The following is a 19,843-nucleotide window of genomic DNA, read 5'->3' on the forward strand; positions in this document are numbered from 1 at the left end:
GAAAAGATCCAAATTATTATATACTTTGTGTAAAAAAATTATTTATTTTGTGTTTTATTTACTTTGCTAGGTAGTCGTTGTAGGATCGACTAGTTACGACTAGCTAGCACGGATGCGCGAGTAGGCGAGTGCGCGCACCGGAACCACTCTTCTTAAGTAATACCCATATTTTGTACTTGATCAAAGCCGGGGTGGGGAATGAACAAAGAGACAAATTTGCGTGTGCTTTTGTATTACTGTTGCCCAACGTGCTAGAAACAACAGTTACATTCCTTGTTAGTCGTTAAATTTCGTTTGTTAAAAATCCATAGATATTCACGTCGCTAATGCCTTTGCGAGCTGACCCGGGACTCATCAACAATAATAACTAGCGATATACGGGATGGTTAATTTTTGGAACGCCTTTGTGAAGATAGGATAGTTACCGTTAGAATGCATTTAAAAGTGGGGGAAATTTCTTGCTTGGAAAGCCTTGTAAAGACGGAATGCACACGGCTGGAACGCCTTCAGAAAAACATGTTTTAATTCTCCGTGCACACATCGATCGATGTAGTTGTTTAAACGCAAGCGAAAGTTAAATTAGTTATATTCAGTTATGAAAGATTTAAATTTCTGAGACTTAAACTTCCCCTACTAACAAAAGTATGCCCTTCTTATTTAGGTATAAGGTGTCAACTTTTGGTGTTATTTATTTATGCGCCCTTTTCAAGCCTAGCCAGGCTCATGGGCCAGGTTTCCCGGTTTCTGTGACGTATGTGTTTCCCCCAGCTGGACGGGTCGCCAGTCCATCGCAGCTTTAGCCAAGAAAAAGGAAGAAAGAGTGAGAGAAAGTTGGGGCGAAAGAGTACAACAGGGGTCGCCGCCACCCCCTGCCGGAGCCTCGTGGAGCTTTGGGTGTTTTCGCTCAACAAACACACACAGCGCCCGGTCTGAGAATCGAAACCACGATCCTCCGACGGCGAGTCTGCTGCCCTAACCACATTGTGCCTCCATCAACTTTTGGTGTAGGAAACAGTAAATTTCTCGACACTTCGGAAGGATAAAACAATGAAATTGAGGTACATAGATTTGAACTCAAAACGTAACGAACTGGAATAAAGCAAAATATACTAATCCAACACTCTACCGATGGTGCTAATGTCCCTTTCTTAACAAATGTATAATCAAATTATATTGCTAAGAATCTATATAAAGACACACCCCGAACATCCGTAAATAAAATACAAAATATGTAACACGGAGGCAATATTTCAAACAGATTTTTAATATATAACTGTTTTAATGAATGATTTCTACATAATTTTACACATTTTAAAAATATATTTCCACTTCAGTATTGGTTTTCAGGAGTTTTTTCTTTCTTTTAAATTTATGCTTCTTAAGCATAGAGAGACCGACGTAACGTTGGATAAATCGACTGAAGTTGACGTTTAGTGCTTTTGTTTGTTTGTTTGTTTGTTTTTTCATTAAATTCTTTAATTCCCTAACCCTAGAAAATGACTTGAGACTCAACTCAAGGCGATGTAAGCTGAAGTCTCTCTCTCTCTCTCTCTCTCTCTCTCTCTCTCTCTCTCTCTATATATATATATATATATATATATATATATATATATATATATATATATATATATATATATATATTTATATATAGATTACAGAAAAAGGAAAGTCGAAGACAGTTGTATGAACAACAAACAGGTGTATTAGTTTAACGCCCAGGAAGGGGAAAAAGTCTTTTACATTTTGAGCCTACGCTCTTCAACAGAAAGGAACACGAGGAAATAAACAAAATAATCAAAAAAATCTGTAAGCCAAACTGAACGGATCTATATATTTATATCAAAAGAGGTATATCTAAAGTTTGGGGCTCCATTCGACTTTGTTTCTTCATAACTTCTTGAAAAGAAACCTTTGCTTTAGATGAAATTTTTTCGGAGATACGTATCTAAGGGCCTTGATTCTGGTTACGCTAATACAACTTTAAAACAAAAGAAAGGAAAGAGAAAAAAATGTGCATTTTAAACAGGTGAACCAGTACAGTTGCTGAGTGATATCCAAGAGATCGGAAAAAATCCACGTTTGTCCTTGTTTGTCCTCTCTGTGTTTAGCCCCTTGTGGGCAATAAAGAAATAAGAAACGTTAGTACGCCGGGCGTCTGCCATTACGTTCTGAGTTCAAATTCCGCCGAGGTCGACTTTGCCTTTCATCCTTTCGGGGTCGATAAGTACCAGTTGAGTACTGAGGCCTATCCTCCTCCCCCAAATTTCAGGCCTTGTGCCTATTGTAGAATTGATTATTCATGACGCAACTATGGTAATACGATTTGAGGCAAGATGGATAACAGTGGCGAAATTCAGAAAGAATTGGAAGCGCATTGTGACCAGTGATGTATAACAACAGTTAGTCTGGTGGATAAAGCTATATACATTTTTGTTTGCAGATATACGTTAACGACAATGGAAATTACATAATATTGATGTTTCTAATAGAAATTGGAGAGAAAAAAAAAAAAACCACAAAGAGTGAAAAAAATTGCTAGTGACGTAATATAAAAATCGAGGAGTGGCGAGCGGAAAACGAGCCGAACTCTTTTGTTTTTGTTTTTTATTAAATTTATAAGCAAAACTATAGACTTCGGCGTAAACAAAATCGTTCAACAAATTATGCATTTTCCAGACATTTCTGACGAAATAGTCACAAGTAGAAGACAAGATGATCGCGAGTGGAATGTCTCTTTTAAAAAAACGGAATGGTAACACTTTTAGTGGACTTATGGCAATCCATTATGCATACAGGTGCTTCCCAACAACATGGTTCCGAGTTCTGTCTTGCTGCGTGGCACCTTGGGTAAATGTCTTCCACTGTAGCCAGGAGCTGACCAAAACCTTGCGAGTGGATTTGATAGAAAAACTGAAAGAAGCGTGTTGTGTTCGTGTGTGTGTTAGTATATATATATATATATATATATATCACTCTTTTACTTGTTTCAGTCATTTGACTGCGGCCATGCTGGAGCACTGCCTTTAGTCGAGCAAATCGACCCGAGGACTTATTGTTTGGAAGCCTAGTACTTATTCTATCGGTCATTTTTGCCAAACCGCTAAGTTACGGGGACGTAAACACACCAGCATCGGTTGTCAAGCGATATGGATCTTTTCCTTTTGAACGGCACTTTTCAACACAATTTCTAGTTAACTAAACACTTTTAAACTTCGTATACTGGTAGAATGTGTCAAAATAAAACATTTTTTTGTCTTGGCTTTCTTGAGAAAATTGTAATTTGTAAGTTTAACGTAGTTTAATTTTTCGAATTTTAACAAATCCTATGCCCTCTATTTAGCTAAAATCCTTTGCTGCGTCTAAAACTGAGACAACATCCTGTCACTAACCCTAACCATAACCCTAAATTTTAGCCTTTCGTTTTTTTTTCTTAATTGTTACGCGTATGTCTAAAATTATTCGTTTTGCCTTTGTTTTGAGATTTAGATGGAATTCTTCTTTACGTACCTCATCTAACTCCTCAATTTATTTTTATATTTTGGAATTTTCAGCAAACTTCTGCGAATTTATGTTCTACGCACTGAATTCTAACGATTATGTAACAACTAAGAAAAAAACCCATTCATTCCGTGATTTAAACCCTAATTAGCTGTTATTTTTAGCGCACGTCACGACCACTTCACACCCTCCTCATTTCCCAGTTTGACGCGTTGGCATTTTTCAACATCTTTCTCTCCATGAACACATGGCAAAATGGTTAGCGATATTTCGTCTATCTTTACATTCTGAGTTCAGATCCTCCGAGGTCGACTTTGCCTTTCATCCCTTTCAGGGTCGATATATTAAGTACCAGTTGCGTGCTGGATAGATCTAATGGACCCCCCACCCACTCTCCAAGAATTTCGGGCCTTGTGCCTAGAGTAAAGATTTAATAGTCTATCACTGGGATTTAAAGAAAAATTCGTAAAATCAACCAAAACATCTAAAAAAAACAAATATTTTCGTAAAATTTTATTAAAAAATTATATAAATATATTTGAACCAGATGAACCAACTTCGCGGCAGGAGGTGCAGATGAGGGCAGCCGAAGCAAACTCTCTCATGCACCAGGTATCAATTCCCTAAAAAACGTTCCTGAAGTAAAATTATGTAGCAATACCAACTAGTGGTGCCCCAGCATGGCCACAGCACATGCGCCGAAACTAGATAAAATAATAAATTATATATATATATATATATAAAGCCCGTCGTATATATGTATATATATATATGTATGTGTGTTTGTATTTGTCCTCTCCCAACATCACTTGACAACCGATGCTGGTGTGTTTACATACCCGTAACTTAGCGGTTCGGTAAAATAACAGATAGAATAAGTACTAGGCTTACAAAGAATAAGTCCTGGGGTCGATTTGTTCGACTAAAGGCGGTGCTCCAGCATGGCCACAGTCAAATGGCTGAAAGAAGTAAAAGAGTATATACTTGTGTGTAGAATGCAAATATATATATATATATATACATATACATACTTGTGAGTAGAATACAAATATATATATATATATACACCGATTTTGGAATTCTTGGTTACATCACCAAGCCTATATATGTATATGCATATATATAAACATAATATCTAGATAGATGGAGAGAGAGAGAGAGAGAGAGAGAAAGAGGCTGCAACTTAGAAGAAAGACTACTACTATCAAGGAATGCAGTAGTCAACTGAAAGCAACACGACAGCTGATATAGTGTTCGGTAAATACATTCCGTGCAGTAAGAATACGGGAATAGCAGTTTGTAAGCGGTTATGACGTAGCGGATGTGACCTCTGTCGGGTAAACGAAGCCGTGCCGGAAGTTCATAGTCCCCATCTCTTTCTCGTTTTTCAACTTGAGGTAAGTCACCATTTTATTTTACGTCGCATATTTTTGTGCATTTATTCCTTATTTATGGATCTTTTAAGCATTAAAATGTAATTTTATTAAACCCTAACCGTTGCTAAATACCTCTCACCTGTTTATATTGTACATAAATCAGCGTGTATGTCTTTTCTTTGTATATTTGTTTCGTGGTAGTTGCCGTGCTACACCACGTGTCGGACTCGGAGTCGGTTAAGATGTTGAACACTTTAGTTATTTGTTAATCTATCAAGATACTAGCATTAATTGCTAGTAATCTCTTTACTAAGCTGCTGCTGCCTTTTCCTCTCTATCCAGGGAGATAGATATTTTGTTGTATTTATATACATGCATATACAAATAGGTTTTGTGATACGACCAGGAAAATAGAACTCCAACGTGTATGTTCATATATATCATAATCATCTCTCTCTCGTGTCATTGAGACCCAAAGGTGTCCGGCATTATCCCATTACGCAATCCTTTCTTATATATATATAATATACCATATTATACACGTATAATATGGTAATTTGGCCGTTCAAGACTGACTCAAGGGCCGAGAATTTCGTGTATTGTTGCTTGTCAAGATATGGAGATATCTATTATGTATATGGATATAAATTATGCTTCAATTAATGTTCAGAATATTAGAGAATGTAGGAAGATAGGGTTGTCATTATTTAAGCTGCTGGTGGAGAGTAAATTGGTGTATCCTGCTGGGGGGTCATTGCAACAAATGGAAGTTTGTCTTGCAGGACCAAGGACGATTTTAAGACGGTTTAATATTTAAAATGTTAATTATGAATTTTATTTGTTGTTTTCAAAGCTTATAGGGATATGTTAAATGTTTACAACAACGACTTTATTGTGTTGAATACATATAAACTTCAGGTACTTATGATCTGAAGAATACCGTTTATTAGCCCTTTTATACTCCGTAAGAGCTCTGATCTCCGAACTCTGGGCGTGTATATCCTTAGTGCTGAAATAATTTATTGATGATCGAAGGTATATTAGAATGGATAAAGGAATAAAATGCCGAGTCTTAACACCCTTTTAAACTAATTGGATGTTTGTCGGTTATTAGTAACGTAATCTGTAGGTCAAGGTCGTGTACAATTAGTATATATTGTTTTTCTCCTGTATGATTATTATGTTTCCCATCTATATTTTATATAGGTGGCAGATGAGACGTGGATATTAAATTTTTTACGTTCGTAGTCATGTGCACTAATTTAAAAGATAGCGTATAGGAAACCAGTGTCATTGATAACCATTCTGCTCATGCAAAAATGTCCGGCTAGCTGGCAGAATAGGAGAAAATGCTAAGCATTTTTGCTGATCAACTTTGCCTTTCTTTTGACATTTAACCGACTTTCTCCTTCCCCTGAAAAATTGCTGGCGTTGTGCAGAATTCTACACAATGTAGTGACGATTTTTTTTTGCCCTCTGCTGTGTGAAGAACAGTGTATAAATCACGTGTCTGAAACAGCTGAATTCGTTGGGGTAGGGAAGTAATACCGAATTTTTGTAGGTTTAAGGGGATAAGAAAAACTTTTATTATATTAAGTGATGTGAAATATTTGGGGTTCAAAGCCTTGTGAGAGATTTGTTTGGTTGAGATTGGATTCAACTTTCAAATGTTGCCAGAAAGGTGTTTTATTCTTGTATCAATTCAAACAATTTTACATTTGAACTTAGTTCTGCATACCATGCTAAACTAGATGTCAAGAATCAATGTTGCAGAAAATTTCAATCTTTTCTGGAATTATGTTGAAACCCACAAATTATTACTGTTACCATATTTCTATTGTAAACACTTTTTGCTTCAATAAATTGTGAAAATAATAATAAAGAAATATTTGGTACATAAAAAAATTTAACATAAAATTTTGATGTTTTTTAAATTAGATAATTTAAAACAGGAATTTAGCATCATAAAACTTGGAGCATCACAGGCAAATTGGGTTAACTTTATTCATGGATTATGTTATTCTTGTATGTAGAAGTTATTGGTTGTTCTAAGTAACTTTTCCCCATTGCAACATTTGAAAATTGCATTGATCAATTTTGTTCGGTGTATGTACTTTGAGTTGAAATTTAGATTTATTATGAAGTGTTGATAAACTTTCAATGGTGAAAAGGAATTAAGAATTAAGCTATGCATACATAGCTTATAATGTTAGAAAATTTGAATTCCAATATAAGCTCTTTAAAAACAAGGCTTTGTATTTTAGTATTTAAAGTATCATGTATGCCAAAAGGTTTAGTGTTCAGAGAACCAGCATCCCACTGAGCACTGTTTCTCTTTGTCCAATAGTGAATATATATATTTAGTGATTGTAACTGAATCAAATTTAATTCTTAGAAGTTAAAGGGAGGGAACATGTAAAAGAGGGTAGATCCAGGGAGACCGAAGATGAAGTGGTGAGGAAAGATCTGATGTTGGGCCTCATAGATGACATAAGGAACTGGTTTGCTGTACTTGAGAAGATATGCTAAGCTAAATAAAATCTTGGCTGTCTATGCATAAATCCCTTACTTAGCTGAGAGATCTTCGTCTTGTGGTGCCACGTTAAAGTATCTAGTATGCTCTGTAAAGTGGTTACCATTGGAAAGGGCATGCAGCTGTAAAAACCACCCCAAAACAGACAAATGGAGCCCTAGCAGCTCCTAAGCTGGTCAACTATCAAATCATCCCATCCATGCCAGCATGGTGAGCAGACCTGAGGGTGATGATGGTGATTTGTAAACTAATTAAAAATTAAAGATGCTGCTCTTGCTATAGATATGATCTGACATCAAAAGCAAATTGCCCAGTTGTGGGAATACATGTATAACATAGACTACATCTGAGGGAAAAAAGAGGTGTTAATACCTAGATGAAGGGCTGATAGGTAAGTCAGTGGAATATGTAATCTGGATTCTCTAATACCCTATGGTGCTAAAAGTTTCCAAAAATTCATTTTTTTCTTCAGAGTTTGCTAATTTTAATAATCTGGGTTTGGGGATTTAGCTTTGTAAATTATTTATGGAGTGGGTCTTCGTTGCAGTTGATCTGGAGAAGTGTCTGTTTTCACTATATTATGCAGACAGTGATATTGTTGACTTCTCATTTCAGATACGAAAATGCAACTCTTTGTATTGAATTTGGCCGGGAAGACCCTGGCCCTGGACATGCATTCATCCACCACCACAATGGATGTGATGGATTCAATTACAGCCAGGGAAGGTAAGTATTTTATGCATTTCTCCTCCTCCTTCCATCAAACCTTTTCTGTTCTGGTTTTGATAGTAATAGATGGAAATAAAAAGTAGTTACGTTTATTGCTTCACACATAAGAATGTGGTTATGTCAGATTGGCAGTTGTACAGTATGAAAGGAATAAATTGTGATTAATGTTAGCAAAAATTTGGGTAATTACATGTGGAAACCGTCTAGATGAAGAGGAACGAATGGGTTGAGGATGCCAACGTCTGGCATGGTAAAATCAGAATTTTGTAAAGGAAAACAGAAATAGAGTAGCTGAGCATATGTATTAAATGTTTTTGGCTTGTGTATATTTATATAAAAATTGAAATTTACTTATAGAAATATTGATATTTCTAAGTCTCTTTAAAGGAGACTACGGCAGTGGTACTGGATATTAATAGTTATCGCCAAGCTAATATGGCAGTCCTGCATCCGTTATATGTGACCTCCTCTGTTCGAAGGAGAGGCGGTTGGATGGAACCTACACTCACCTCCTTATGAGAGCTCAAAATTTCTCGTGGAACCGCCATCCAACCAAAACGCAAATATATGGGAAACTACCATCTGTGTCATCTCTTGTGAAAGGTAGGAGAGTCCAGTTTGCTGGACATTGTTGTAGAGCTGAAAAAGTGGTAATTTTTGCTCTTCTCTGGAAGCCATTTACTTGCAATACCAGAGGGCGCACACTCTCCTACCCTGATGTAATCTCCAGGGATACAGGCATCCAGCAACAGGACCTCCGTAATGCCATGATGGACCGTGAAGTCTGGCGTAGCATGGTAAATTCCATTGTCTCGACCACGGTCGAACAATGATGATTGATGATGTTCGAAGGTTATAATGGACACAGGTTCGTGTGTGACTTAGATAGCTAGAGGTGATGGCCTCTTGGAGCTAATCAACGGCAGCATTCGTCCTATATTTCTGGACTGCAATATTAGCTTGGCAATAAATATTGAAACTCACTTAATTTTCCATAAAAGCAGAGTTGCAACTATGACATAGTGTGCCTGTATTTACTAGTAGAGTTTTGTCTCCTGCTTTTGTAAAATCCTTTCCATGAGCTAGGTTTTTTTTTTTTTTTTTTTCTCAGATGCTCATTATTTGAATTTCCTTAAGTTCTGCTCTCAGCCATATTCCTATGTAGTGCCTTTTTTGTATGTTTATTGGTGATTTTCTGTTTTTTAAATATATAGTATCTGTCCACTCTTACAGTTGTAAATGTTACCCAATTTGTTGGCATCCTTTGTATAGTTTGTGTTCTGGATTTCCCCTTCATACTTCTGCTATGAGCACAACCCATCATCTACTAGTGTAGAAAAGTACTCAGCTGTAATATCTACAATACATTATATTTGCCATGCTCCAACTAGTACGTTTAATAACTTCATTTCTGATGGTTGTTTCATAACCACGTGGTTTTGGTTTCACTCCCACTACACAGCACCTAAATTAATCCTTTTGTTGCCAATGTGCTTGAGAACGCATGTTTCAAAGAGTATTTCAACAGAAATGTAGTGAAAGGGTGAAGTATTTCCTATAGTCCTGGGTAGGATCTGTTCTGTTCTGTTTGGCTCACAGATTTTAAAATTCTTTTTAATATGGCGTTCCTTTGTTTTAACTCGACAATTCCCTTCGGATATCGTTGTGACCTCCATAAGAGTGCGTGTTCTGTTTTTATGTATTAATGTGTTGTGGAATATAGATATAATGAAATTATGCCAGCAAAAAGCCTTGCATATTTGTTCTTATCTGCTTCATCTGTGTATGTATAATCTGCAAATTTTCGTGGGTCACGAAGATATCCAAAGTGAATTGTCAAGTTAAAACAAAGGAACGCCCAGTTCTATATTTAAGAGATGAGGAATTATTTACATTTGAAAGATATTTGTCCTCATCTTGTTTGTTATTTACTCAACGTTTTTGCTAATATACTCTCCAACCTTCATGAGGTGTCTTGGGGGATATTTTGAACCTGGGTTCATGTTATTTTTCGATGTTGTTATTATTCAGGTCACTGCCTGGAATTCAACTCGGAATCCTAGGGTTAGTAGCCAGTGCTCTTAACCACTATGCCATATGCCCGAAGGCTGGAGGATTTATCAGCTGAAACATGAGAGCAAATATCCGTCAAATGTAAATAATGTAATTCGCACAGCACAGTTTTACTCAGAACATTTTTGATAAAATTTGGTATTTTAGAAGTTATTTCATGTTGTATTTGGGTAATTTCAACCAATCAGTGATGTGTATTTGGTTGAAGAAGGCTACTACTGTTTGCGATAGTAATTGAAAATGAACAACTTCCGTATCGTCTCTGCTAAATGTCCCCTCTGTTCTATTCGTATGTCGAATGAAGACAATGCCATCTTTAATCAAATAAAGACTTTTATATAGACAAAATGTGTTTCTTGTTGATTCCAGTTAGATAAAATGATAACAATGACAATACATCTCATAGTTGTAAAATAGGGCATTTTGAAACTACATATACATCAACGGCGAAAAAGCTAACTGCAGACTCATAGCTCTATAGGTCTTTTAAACACTGTTGCACTTTATGTGCAGGTAAAACACCAATGTCAGGTAAATGTATAAATATATATGAATAATATTTCTTCCTTCTTGGTGTTGATTCTTTGATGTTTACTGGTTATGACACGAGAATCAAAAAAAAAAGGCATGTAATATACAACACAGGCAGTAAACAATAAATAAAATAGAACAGAGTGGTGACATTTAGTAGAGGTGGCCCAGAAGTTCCTCTTCTATTACTATCGCAAGCAGTAGTAGCTTTCTTCAACTGAATACATATCATTGATTGGTTGAAATTATCCAAATGCGTCAACTTTAACACAAAATAACTTCTAAAATACCAAATTTTGTCCAAAATGTTCAAAGTGAACCGTGTTGTGTGAGACATTCCACCAGTATACAAAGTTTCAAACTGTTATTAAAAATTAATTAAAAAATTTGTGGGTTTATGTGGTAAATAGAAACTGAGAAGAAGCCCATTGTATTTATATTAGATTGTGTTTCTATCTCCTTGTCAAGTGGTCTTGTTTGTAATTTTGCTGTCTCAACAAATCCTGTTTGACCTTTAAAAGTATGAACATTAAAATAGTGACTAGTATGGGCAATGTAATCTTTAACCTGAAAAGTGCTTGCACCTCATTGTTAGTTGATCTCCAGCATCACAAATCAGCTGATTCGCGATGCCCTGTTGCCAGTTGGCGCAAACGCACGGGCAGTCAGCTGAAGGCCTGGGCAACAATGATAAAGGAGTACCTCTCCGTACTATCAGTTCCGCAGATGGAACCGTCGAGCATGGGCCGCCATGGTTCGTGATGCTGTTAGGACCAGAGAAGCCGGCTCAACCCACACTGGGTGAATACCGTCACAAGTACAAGTAAGATCTTCAGCATATCATAAAAACCACTCTCCATCTTGTGCTTATGTTGGAGCTGCACAGCAACAAGTTCTTTAGGTTTGGTTTCCATTCATGCATACATTTTGGAACATTGGTAGTGTCCTCTCCTTTTGTCATGTCTGTGTTGGTTACATTGATAAGGGTGGGTTTGACACTTATTCATGGAGCTAGCCAGCAAGGATTTTCTTTTTTTATGTATTTTCTGATCATAATTGAATCTTAGCTAAGTCATACAATAAACAGCTTAATGTTTAAATCTTTAATTATGCTAAATGTCTTTCAGGAATCCCCCAGAGCCTGCAACGACTTGTGTACTCGGGCAAACAGCTGGACGAAACTGCTAGCTTGAGTGAATATGGTGTTGGTACAGGTAAGATCTTTGGTATTTTCATGTTGTTTAGCATTGGAAATGTTTTAGTGTCCTTTGGTGAAAGGTAGTTAGCATAACATTTTCGCAATGTCTCAGCAGTTGTGTTGTTTTCTTTGCAATGATATGCTTCCAGGTTTGATCCTACTGCACAGTTCTTTTGAACAAGTGTTTTCTTTACCTATAGTATGTATCTCTGTTTATTTTCACTTGTGAATCAAATTGATACATTAACAGGATGAAATACGATTGATTGCTATCCTGTAACTTTTGTGCAATATTAGTAATGTAAGCTTTATCTTATTTCTTTACTGCCCGCAAGGGACTACGCACAGAGGGGACAAACAGATTAAGTTGGTTATATCGACCCCAGTGCGTATCCAGAAAAGGAAATGGTTGATACTGCAGTTTTGACATGTGCAGGCCGGTTGAATGGAAAATAGCTTTCAAAACAATTGACGATTCATGACAGCAAGGTCATCCAGCTGTTGAAAAAAGTCTTCTATATTCTTTGCCACCTTGGAAAGCCAAATGGCAATTGTTAGGGCATTAGGTGTAAGAGTGGTACTCCATCTGGCTGAGATCAACCTGAGCTTTTCATTTTTCCGAGTTTGATAACTTCGAGCACCAATCAGCAACTGGGTTTCTCTGATTTTTCACCTTGTGCATCATCATCATCATCTTCTAACGTCTGCTTTCCATGCTAGCATTGGTTGGACAATTTGACGGAGGTCTGGCAAACCAGTTGGCTGCACCAGACGCCAATCTGATCTGGCATAGTTTCTACAGCTGGATGCCCTTCCTAATGCCAACCACTCTGAAAGTGTTGTGGGTGATTTTACTTGCCTCCGGCATTAGGGCCGGGCAGGCGGTACTAGCAACGGCCATGCTCAAATGGTGCTTTGTATGTGCCACCTGCACAGGAGCCAGTCCGGGAGCACTGGCAACAACCTCACTCAAATGTTTTTTTCACATGCCATTAGCACAGGTGCCAGTAAGGCAACACAGTAAGAATGTTTGTACTTTGTGAATTATTTCTGAATTAATATTTATTTCTTCATTGTTGTGTTGCAGGAAGTACTCTCCATTTGCTGCTCCGCCTTCCTGGTGGTATCATTGAACCCAGTTTACGTATGCTTGCTTCAAAATACAACTGTGAGAAGATGATCTGCCGAAAGTAAGTACAATCTGTTACTGTTTGTTTTTAGATTGGAATTAATTACTGTATTTGCCAGCATATTGGCTATGCTTTCGTATTTTTACAAGTATAAAAAAAAAAATTACCCTGCATTTAATGTAACTATATTACAGAAGGGACCAAGTGTTGTAGGGCAGGGAGATGGATGGGCTTAGATCTGCTAAGTTTACAAGTAAAGTATTAAAAAGAAGCCAAAACATCCATGTGTTAGCATTAACTTACCAATAATTGCTGATGGCATGTTGACAGTTATATGGAGAGATCACATCTCGTACCTTCTCACCTGGTATATGTAATCCACACCTGATGTGTCATACATTATTTAACCCATAAGCATTTATAGAACAACATTATAAGACAGTTTCTAAAGGTCTGGTTCTGACTGTAAAACAGGCAGAATGCTAAAGGATTAATGAATGGTATCATTAACCCTTAGTGGAAGCACAATAGCCCAGTGGTTAGGTCAGCGGACTCGCAGTCGGAGGATCGCGATTTCGATTCCCAGACCAGGCGTTGTGTGTGTTGAGTGAAAACACCTAAAAGCTCCATGAGGCTCGGGCAGGGGATGGTGGCGACCCCTCTTGTATTCGTTCGCCCCAACTTTATCTCAGTCTTTCTTCCTGTTTCTTGACTAACGCTGCGATGGACTGGCATCCCATCCAACTGGGGGAACACGTGTGCCACGGAAACCGGGCCCATGAGCCTGGCTAGGCTTGATAAGGGCACATAAATAAATAAAAAATCATTATCCCTTTAGCGTTTAAATCGGCTATATCCATCCCAAATAGTTTACCTGGTTTGTGTTCAAAACAGCTAGATTTGGCCTCTCACACCTACCTTACAATGCCATTCGAAGAATAAATGAGCACATCTTCAAAACCATAAAGCTATGAGGTAGTGCATGATTAATTCAAGATAATGTGAATAAATAAGCTGGCAGAATCATTACCACGCCAGCCGAAATGCTTTGCAGTACTTTGTCTGCTGCTACGTTCTGAGTTAAAATTCCGCCGAGGTCGACTTTGCCTTTCATTCTTTCGGGGTTGATTAAATAAGTACCAGTTACGCACTGGGATCGATATAATCGGCTTAATCCGTTTGTCTGTTGTGGGTAGTAAAGAAATAGGTACTCTTGAATGCTAAAGGGTTAAATGGTTTATGATGATAATGTAAATGAAATTCTAGATGGGTGAGAGGAATGTAATTTTTATCAGTTTCTCAGCTATTTGTAATGTGTTAATGACAAGGTAGTGTGGCACACCTCCCTGATGGCCAATCATGGTAACATGAAACATCATAGTATGTGTATGTTTTACATACTGTATGACAATTCTCTTGATCAAAGTAGAAACAATTATGCAGTTGATCTGATGGATAGAATTGAAATACAGTGCTCATATAATGTAGCTTATGTGAGGAATTTACGGTTTCATACTTTGTTCAAATATACTGTCACAGCATTGTATTTACATGCATAGAATTACTTTTCCCCTACAAATGTGTCTTATATGCTAGTATGTTGTCATCTTCATCATTTAACGTCCGTTGTCCATGCTGGCATAGGTTGGTTGCTTTGACTTGGGTTGGAAGGCTGCACCAGCTGGATGCTCTTCCTAATGCCAGCCACTCTGAGAGTGTAATGGGTGTTACCGACATCGGTGCCATTTGCACGACATCAGTATCTGCCATGACTGATTTTCCTAGGCTTCTTGGATGTTTTTAAACATGAGAATGCCAAAGGTGTTGGTCATTTGTCATTGCCTCTGTGAGGTCCAATGCTCAAAAGGTGCTCTATTTGCCACTGGCCCGAGTGCCAGTTACATGGTACCAATGTCAGCTGCACTACGATTTCACTTGGCTTGACAGGCCCTCTCACAGAAAAATATATGTGGTTAGATTCTGAATGACTGACTAAATCCCTGGGCTGGGTTTAATTTTTATCTAGATCCTTGTCTTTCACTTCTACATACAGATTCAATCCCAGTTATATTCTTTGTATTGCAATTAAGGAAAATTAAGCAAAGATATTGCAGTCTTGATCACTACTGATTGCTTGGGCTACAAAATATATTGTATAGTAGGGAGTATCGTTTAAGAGATTTACTTGTTACTTCTAATACCCTGTATGACGGTGTACTATTGACTCTTTGTTTATCACATTACTCTGTGTCCCAGTAAATTAATATCTTCTTTCACTGTTCTTTTAGGTGCTATGCTCGCCTTCACCCACGTGCTACCAACTGCCGTAAAAGGAAATGTGGCCACAGTAATAATCTGCGGCCCAAGAAGAAGCTAAAGTAAACATTACATATTTTATTGTGATGTTCAACTGAATAAACGTTTAAGTATCTACTTGGCCTTTGTTTTCCTGTTTGTCTTCTTGAGTTTTGGATTTATTGTTTATTGCAGGTCTCTGGTGTGAGAAATGTTTATGTAAATTGTGCATTTCAAGATTCTTTCTCACAGTGGAAATGTTAACGTCATCTTCTATCTCAGGGTAGGGGCTGTAGAGAACTATATAGAAAGTTCCTTTGATAGTCAGGACCTAATAGACTCGACTTGTTTTCTAGAGTGGCCTCCACAGGTGGCTGCTCGGGTACTGGAAGAAAGGAACCTTTCTCACATAATGGACTCCTCAAAGGAAGAGTATAGATCATGTGTAAAGGACCCCAACTTGCTGGAATACCTGCTGGAGTCAAAAGAGTTTATTAAAGACTCATTGATGTAATTGTTTTCAATTGTAACGGACATTTTTGCTCATAAAAGTGTAACAATATTGTAAGAGGTTTAATACCTCAGTATTTAAAAAAAAAAAAAATTGCTTTTAGAGAAGCAAAGGTCGGCTGGCGCTTTTTGTCTTCTCCCATCCTTATCGTCCTTGTATCATTATCATTTATCTCATTAAGGTCCTTGTCCAGCCCGCAAGCTACCATACTCTTATGTACTGCCTCTATGGCAAATTCGATAAAAAAGAGTAGCTTTCTTACGAACTACATGGTTCTGGGTTCAGTCCCACTGCATGGCACCTTGGGCAGGTGTCTTCTACTGTAGCCTCGGGTCAACCAAAGCTTTGTGAGTGGATGTGATAGACGGAAACTGAAAGAAGCCCGTCGTGTGTGTGTGTGTGTCCCCCACACGCACCAACATCGCTTGACAACCGATGCTGGTGTGTTTACGTCCCCGTAAATTAGGGGTTCGGCAAAAGGGACCGATAAAATACTAAGCTTACAAAGAATGAGTCCTGGCGTTGATTTGCTCGTTTAATAGCGTGCTCTAGCATGGCCACAGTCATATGTCTGAAACAAGTAAAAGAGTACTCTATTCATAACTCCATGCACGTAACCTTCCACCACCATGAATTCAGCAATTTCAACTCTACCATCACTGATAACCACTCTGATCAGCAGATGAGCATCCTCTATATTTGCCAGGCTCATCTTCGTTTCAAAGATGTCTAAAAGAGAGATATGAAGTCAATAGATCTAGACGTCCTGAAATAGGAGGTCGTGATTGATCACCCACGCTGGAGACAAATACTATGCAAGGGGATTGGGCGTGGGCAAGCAAACAGGGAATTGCCACTAAAGATGCGCTCCTTCGAGGAAAGAAGTCAGTAAGTAACGCTTGGGAAGAGCTTCAAATGCAAGCGAAACTCGCGTGTAGGCCTGTACAGCAGCAACAGAAACTGCTCCACCATAAGGAGGCGAACTGGCAGAAACGTTAGCACGCCGAGCGAAGTGCTTAGCGGTATTTCGTCTGCCGCACATGTGTTCGTGAAGTAAAAATTGCTGTTTCGTGGTGTTAATATTATTAACAACTGTTGTTTCTTGTTAAACTGTTGAATAACTTAACTGTTGGAGTTTTCAATTGAAAACACTTAGTGCTTGTGGTAGCACGCGTTATTCATTCCCCCTTTGGGGGGAAGAATGTCGTCTAGCATGGAGCCTACCGTTGGAGCAGAAATACTTGTTTCTCCTGTTGAGAGGAGGAAATACATGTCCGGCGAGGAGCCAACTACAGACAAGGAAATAGGGGTTTCCCCCGCTACAAGAAGGAATAGCAGAGAGGATAATATATTTGATATTTTTGGAGATGTGTCTGAGAGCTCGTCAGAACTTTCACCAGAAGAGTTTCCGACTTTGCCAGAGAACAAAGGCATTGTGTCGAAGAGAATAATTGATGTGCCTAGCATCCAGATAGAACCAAAAAATGGAAAAAAAAGTTTTGCGTTGGCTGCTGGGGGTGGAACCCAGATACTGTCGACGAATAAAAGCGAAATTATGAAATACAGCAAAATGATGGAAATAAATGACAACAGTGTGAAAATTGAACCTCCGCAAAAGTTATTACAGGAAGAAAAGCAAAAAACAATAATTTTCAAAACATATTGTCTACAAAATAGAAAAATTGAAAGAATGTCAGAAGAGAAAATAGAAAAGTGCTTAAAGCCAATATTGGGCGACGTAGTATTTCTGAGAAGAGGAAAAAAATCGGAACGGTGGAAGTAAGGTTCACCAATAAAGAAATAGCACACAAGAACTCAGTGGAAACGTTGAAAACGAACGACGTGGAGTTAATACCCTATTATATGGGGATGAGGACGTCGCGAATAAAAATTACAAGGGTCCCGCCAGAGGTCGAACCTATGTGGTTGTTGGCGGCAGTCCTAATCAAAGAGGTAGAAAAAATTACTCTCCTCCAGGCTACCGCTACGGAAAACCCACGCTGGGATGGTAAAACAATTAATCTTCTCATTCAAGCGGACCCTAAAATAATTCAAACAATTCCTGAGACAATTGAGGTAGGGGAGGAGAACCTCGTGGTGTTTGTTGAGGGCCGAAAACCTCGATGTTTTTTATGTGGTCAATTAGGCCACATTCGAAGGAACTGCAAGGAAAATGAAGGAGGAAGAGGAGAAAAAAGACAAAGAGGAAGAAGATAAAGAAGAAACAGATGAGAAAAAAACAACAAACAAAAGAAAAATACAACCAGCAACCCAGCCGAGAGCGGCGACTACTACAGAACAACGACCAAAAAAGACTGCCAGAAGAGAAAAAGAAGAAAAAGGCATAATAGCCGTATACACTAAAGATACTGAGCTCATGAGAGACATTCAACTCATAAAGACTGTAAAAAAAATTGATAACCTTTCAGAGGAATTTATCAATTACGACATATATGAAGTCTCAAATAAGACTTATAGAATTCTACAAAATAAGTACAGAAAGACTGTATCTTCATTGAGATTAGATTTTAACAAGTCGATATTTCATGGATTACCAGCTCCGATCCCGCGAGAAAAGGAAAAGGTGGAGATTCCCCCTCCACCTGATAATTCTGTGTCGGTGGTGAGACGGGATTTTGACAAATCTATTTCCCAAGACCGTCCACCTCCGACCCTGGATAAAAAAAGGTGGAGGGTCCCCCTCCACCGGACAATCCTAATTAAACAGGTAAGTGATGGCTATTCACATTGGTTGTTTAAATGTTCATGACCTGTTGTCAAGCTGGAAGCAAGGACGCTTTCTGAATGACATCAGGTCGAGAAATTTGGATGTAATTGTTGCAACGGAAACCCGGGTGAAGGGGCCAAGAGATCTGCTCCCCCTCCTGAACGGCTACGAGAAATACGTTTCTCCGAGTCGGGCGGGAGGTGGGGGTGGGGTGTTGGTCCTACTAAAAAGAAACCGGGTAGCCGAGAAAAAGTTGGTTTTTTCTGACCCAGAAGGCAGGCTGGTCGTTCTCGACTTGACATTCAGTTGTGGCAAGACAATCAGGCTGGTCGCTATTTATGCACCAAACATTATTGGCCCGCAAACTGAATATTTTCGTGGCCTAGGAAAGTTCCTAGCCACGTCGCATTCACTAGTAGTGTTAGGAGACTCTAATACAATATGTGCAGCACACACAGATTGTGTTGGCTCAAACTCGAACATGAACAGAAAATGTAACACAGGCTTTCGGGATCTGCTAAGTCAATTTCAGCTAGCAGATCCATATAGGTTGGAGCACCCGAACACTCCACAGTGGACGTGGTCAAATAGTGACGGGTCTACCAGAACATATCTAGATAGGATTTTAATTAGAGAAAAAGATAAGTCCATAGTTGAGTGTCCACAGTTTTTTCTAGTCAGCTACAGTGACCACAAGATGGTTACCTGTAAACTGACGGTAGATAAGTTGCATAGACAGGGATCTGGCTACTGGAAACTCAATACGTCCCTTTTGGCGATTGAGGAGTACAGAAAGCGGATCAAGATGTTAATACAGAGGGCATTAACAGGTACCATCATTAATAACAAATGGTGGTACGCCCTAAAAAGAGCCATCAAATATGAGTCTATTAGGTTTAGCATAAGTTTAGCTAAGAAGGGACGTAAAATAGGAGATGGTCTAGTTAAGGAACTAGAAGAAGCCTGGAGGACTGGTAATACAGACCAAGCGAGGGTGAAAAGACTGGAGTTAAACCAGCATCTTGAAGCCCACCACATGGGAAGTATTACCAGAGCTAAGTTACGTGCAATGGGAAGTGAAGGAATCAAAGCCGCTGGATGGGCCCGAGTGGTGGAAGCTCGGCAAGGAAATAGTTCCTCTATTCGGTCTTTGACGAATCAAAATGGTGTCTTGATAAACGAACCCGAGAAAATGTGTGAGGTCTTTCGGGAGTACTTCGCCCAGCTGTTCGGGGGTGACG

The 19,843-nt window shown here is 38.5% G+C and overlaps 1 protein-coding gene across 2 annotated transcripts; it reads left to right on the plus strand.

The window, feature by feature from the left end:
* Nucleotides 1-224: 224 nt before the first annotated feature.
* Nucleotides 225-15,501, plus strand: LOC115211828 (ubiquitin-60S ribosomal protein L40). Of its 2 annotated transcripts, XM_036502954.1 has the most exons (6): nucleotides 225-230; nucleotides 1,519-1,523; nucleotides 8,023-8,133; nucleotides 11,868-11,954; nucleotides 13,026-13,128; nucleotides 15,357-15,501. In XM_036502954.1, exons 3-6 carry the CDS (start codon nucleotides 8,031-8,033, stop codon nucleotides 15,448-15,450), a joined length of 387 nt encoding a protein of 128 aa, XP_036358847.1. In that variant the 5' UTR covers nucleotides 225-230; nucleotides 1,519-1,523; nucleotides 8,023-8,030; the 3' UTR covers nucleotides 15,451-15,501. The 2 variants fall into 2 exon arrangements, with proteins under 2 accessions (XP_036358847.1, XP_029636397.1); XM_029780537.2 differs by lacking the exons at nucleotides 225-230; nucleotides 1,519-1,523 and adding an exon at nucleotides 4,857-4,895.
* Nucleotides 15,502-19,843: the final 4,342 nt, after the last annotated feature.

The sequence above is a fragment of the Octopus sinensis genome, linkage group LG5, assembly GCF_006345805.1.
Source record: "Octopus sinensis linkage group LG5, ASM634580v1, whole genome shotgun sequence".
Lineage (NCBI taxonomy): Eukaryota > Metazoa > Mollusca > Cephalopoda > Octopoda > Octopodidae > Octopus > Octopus sinensis.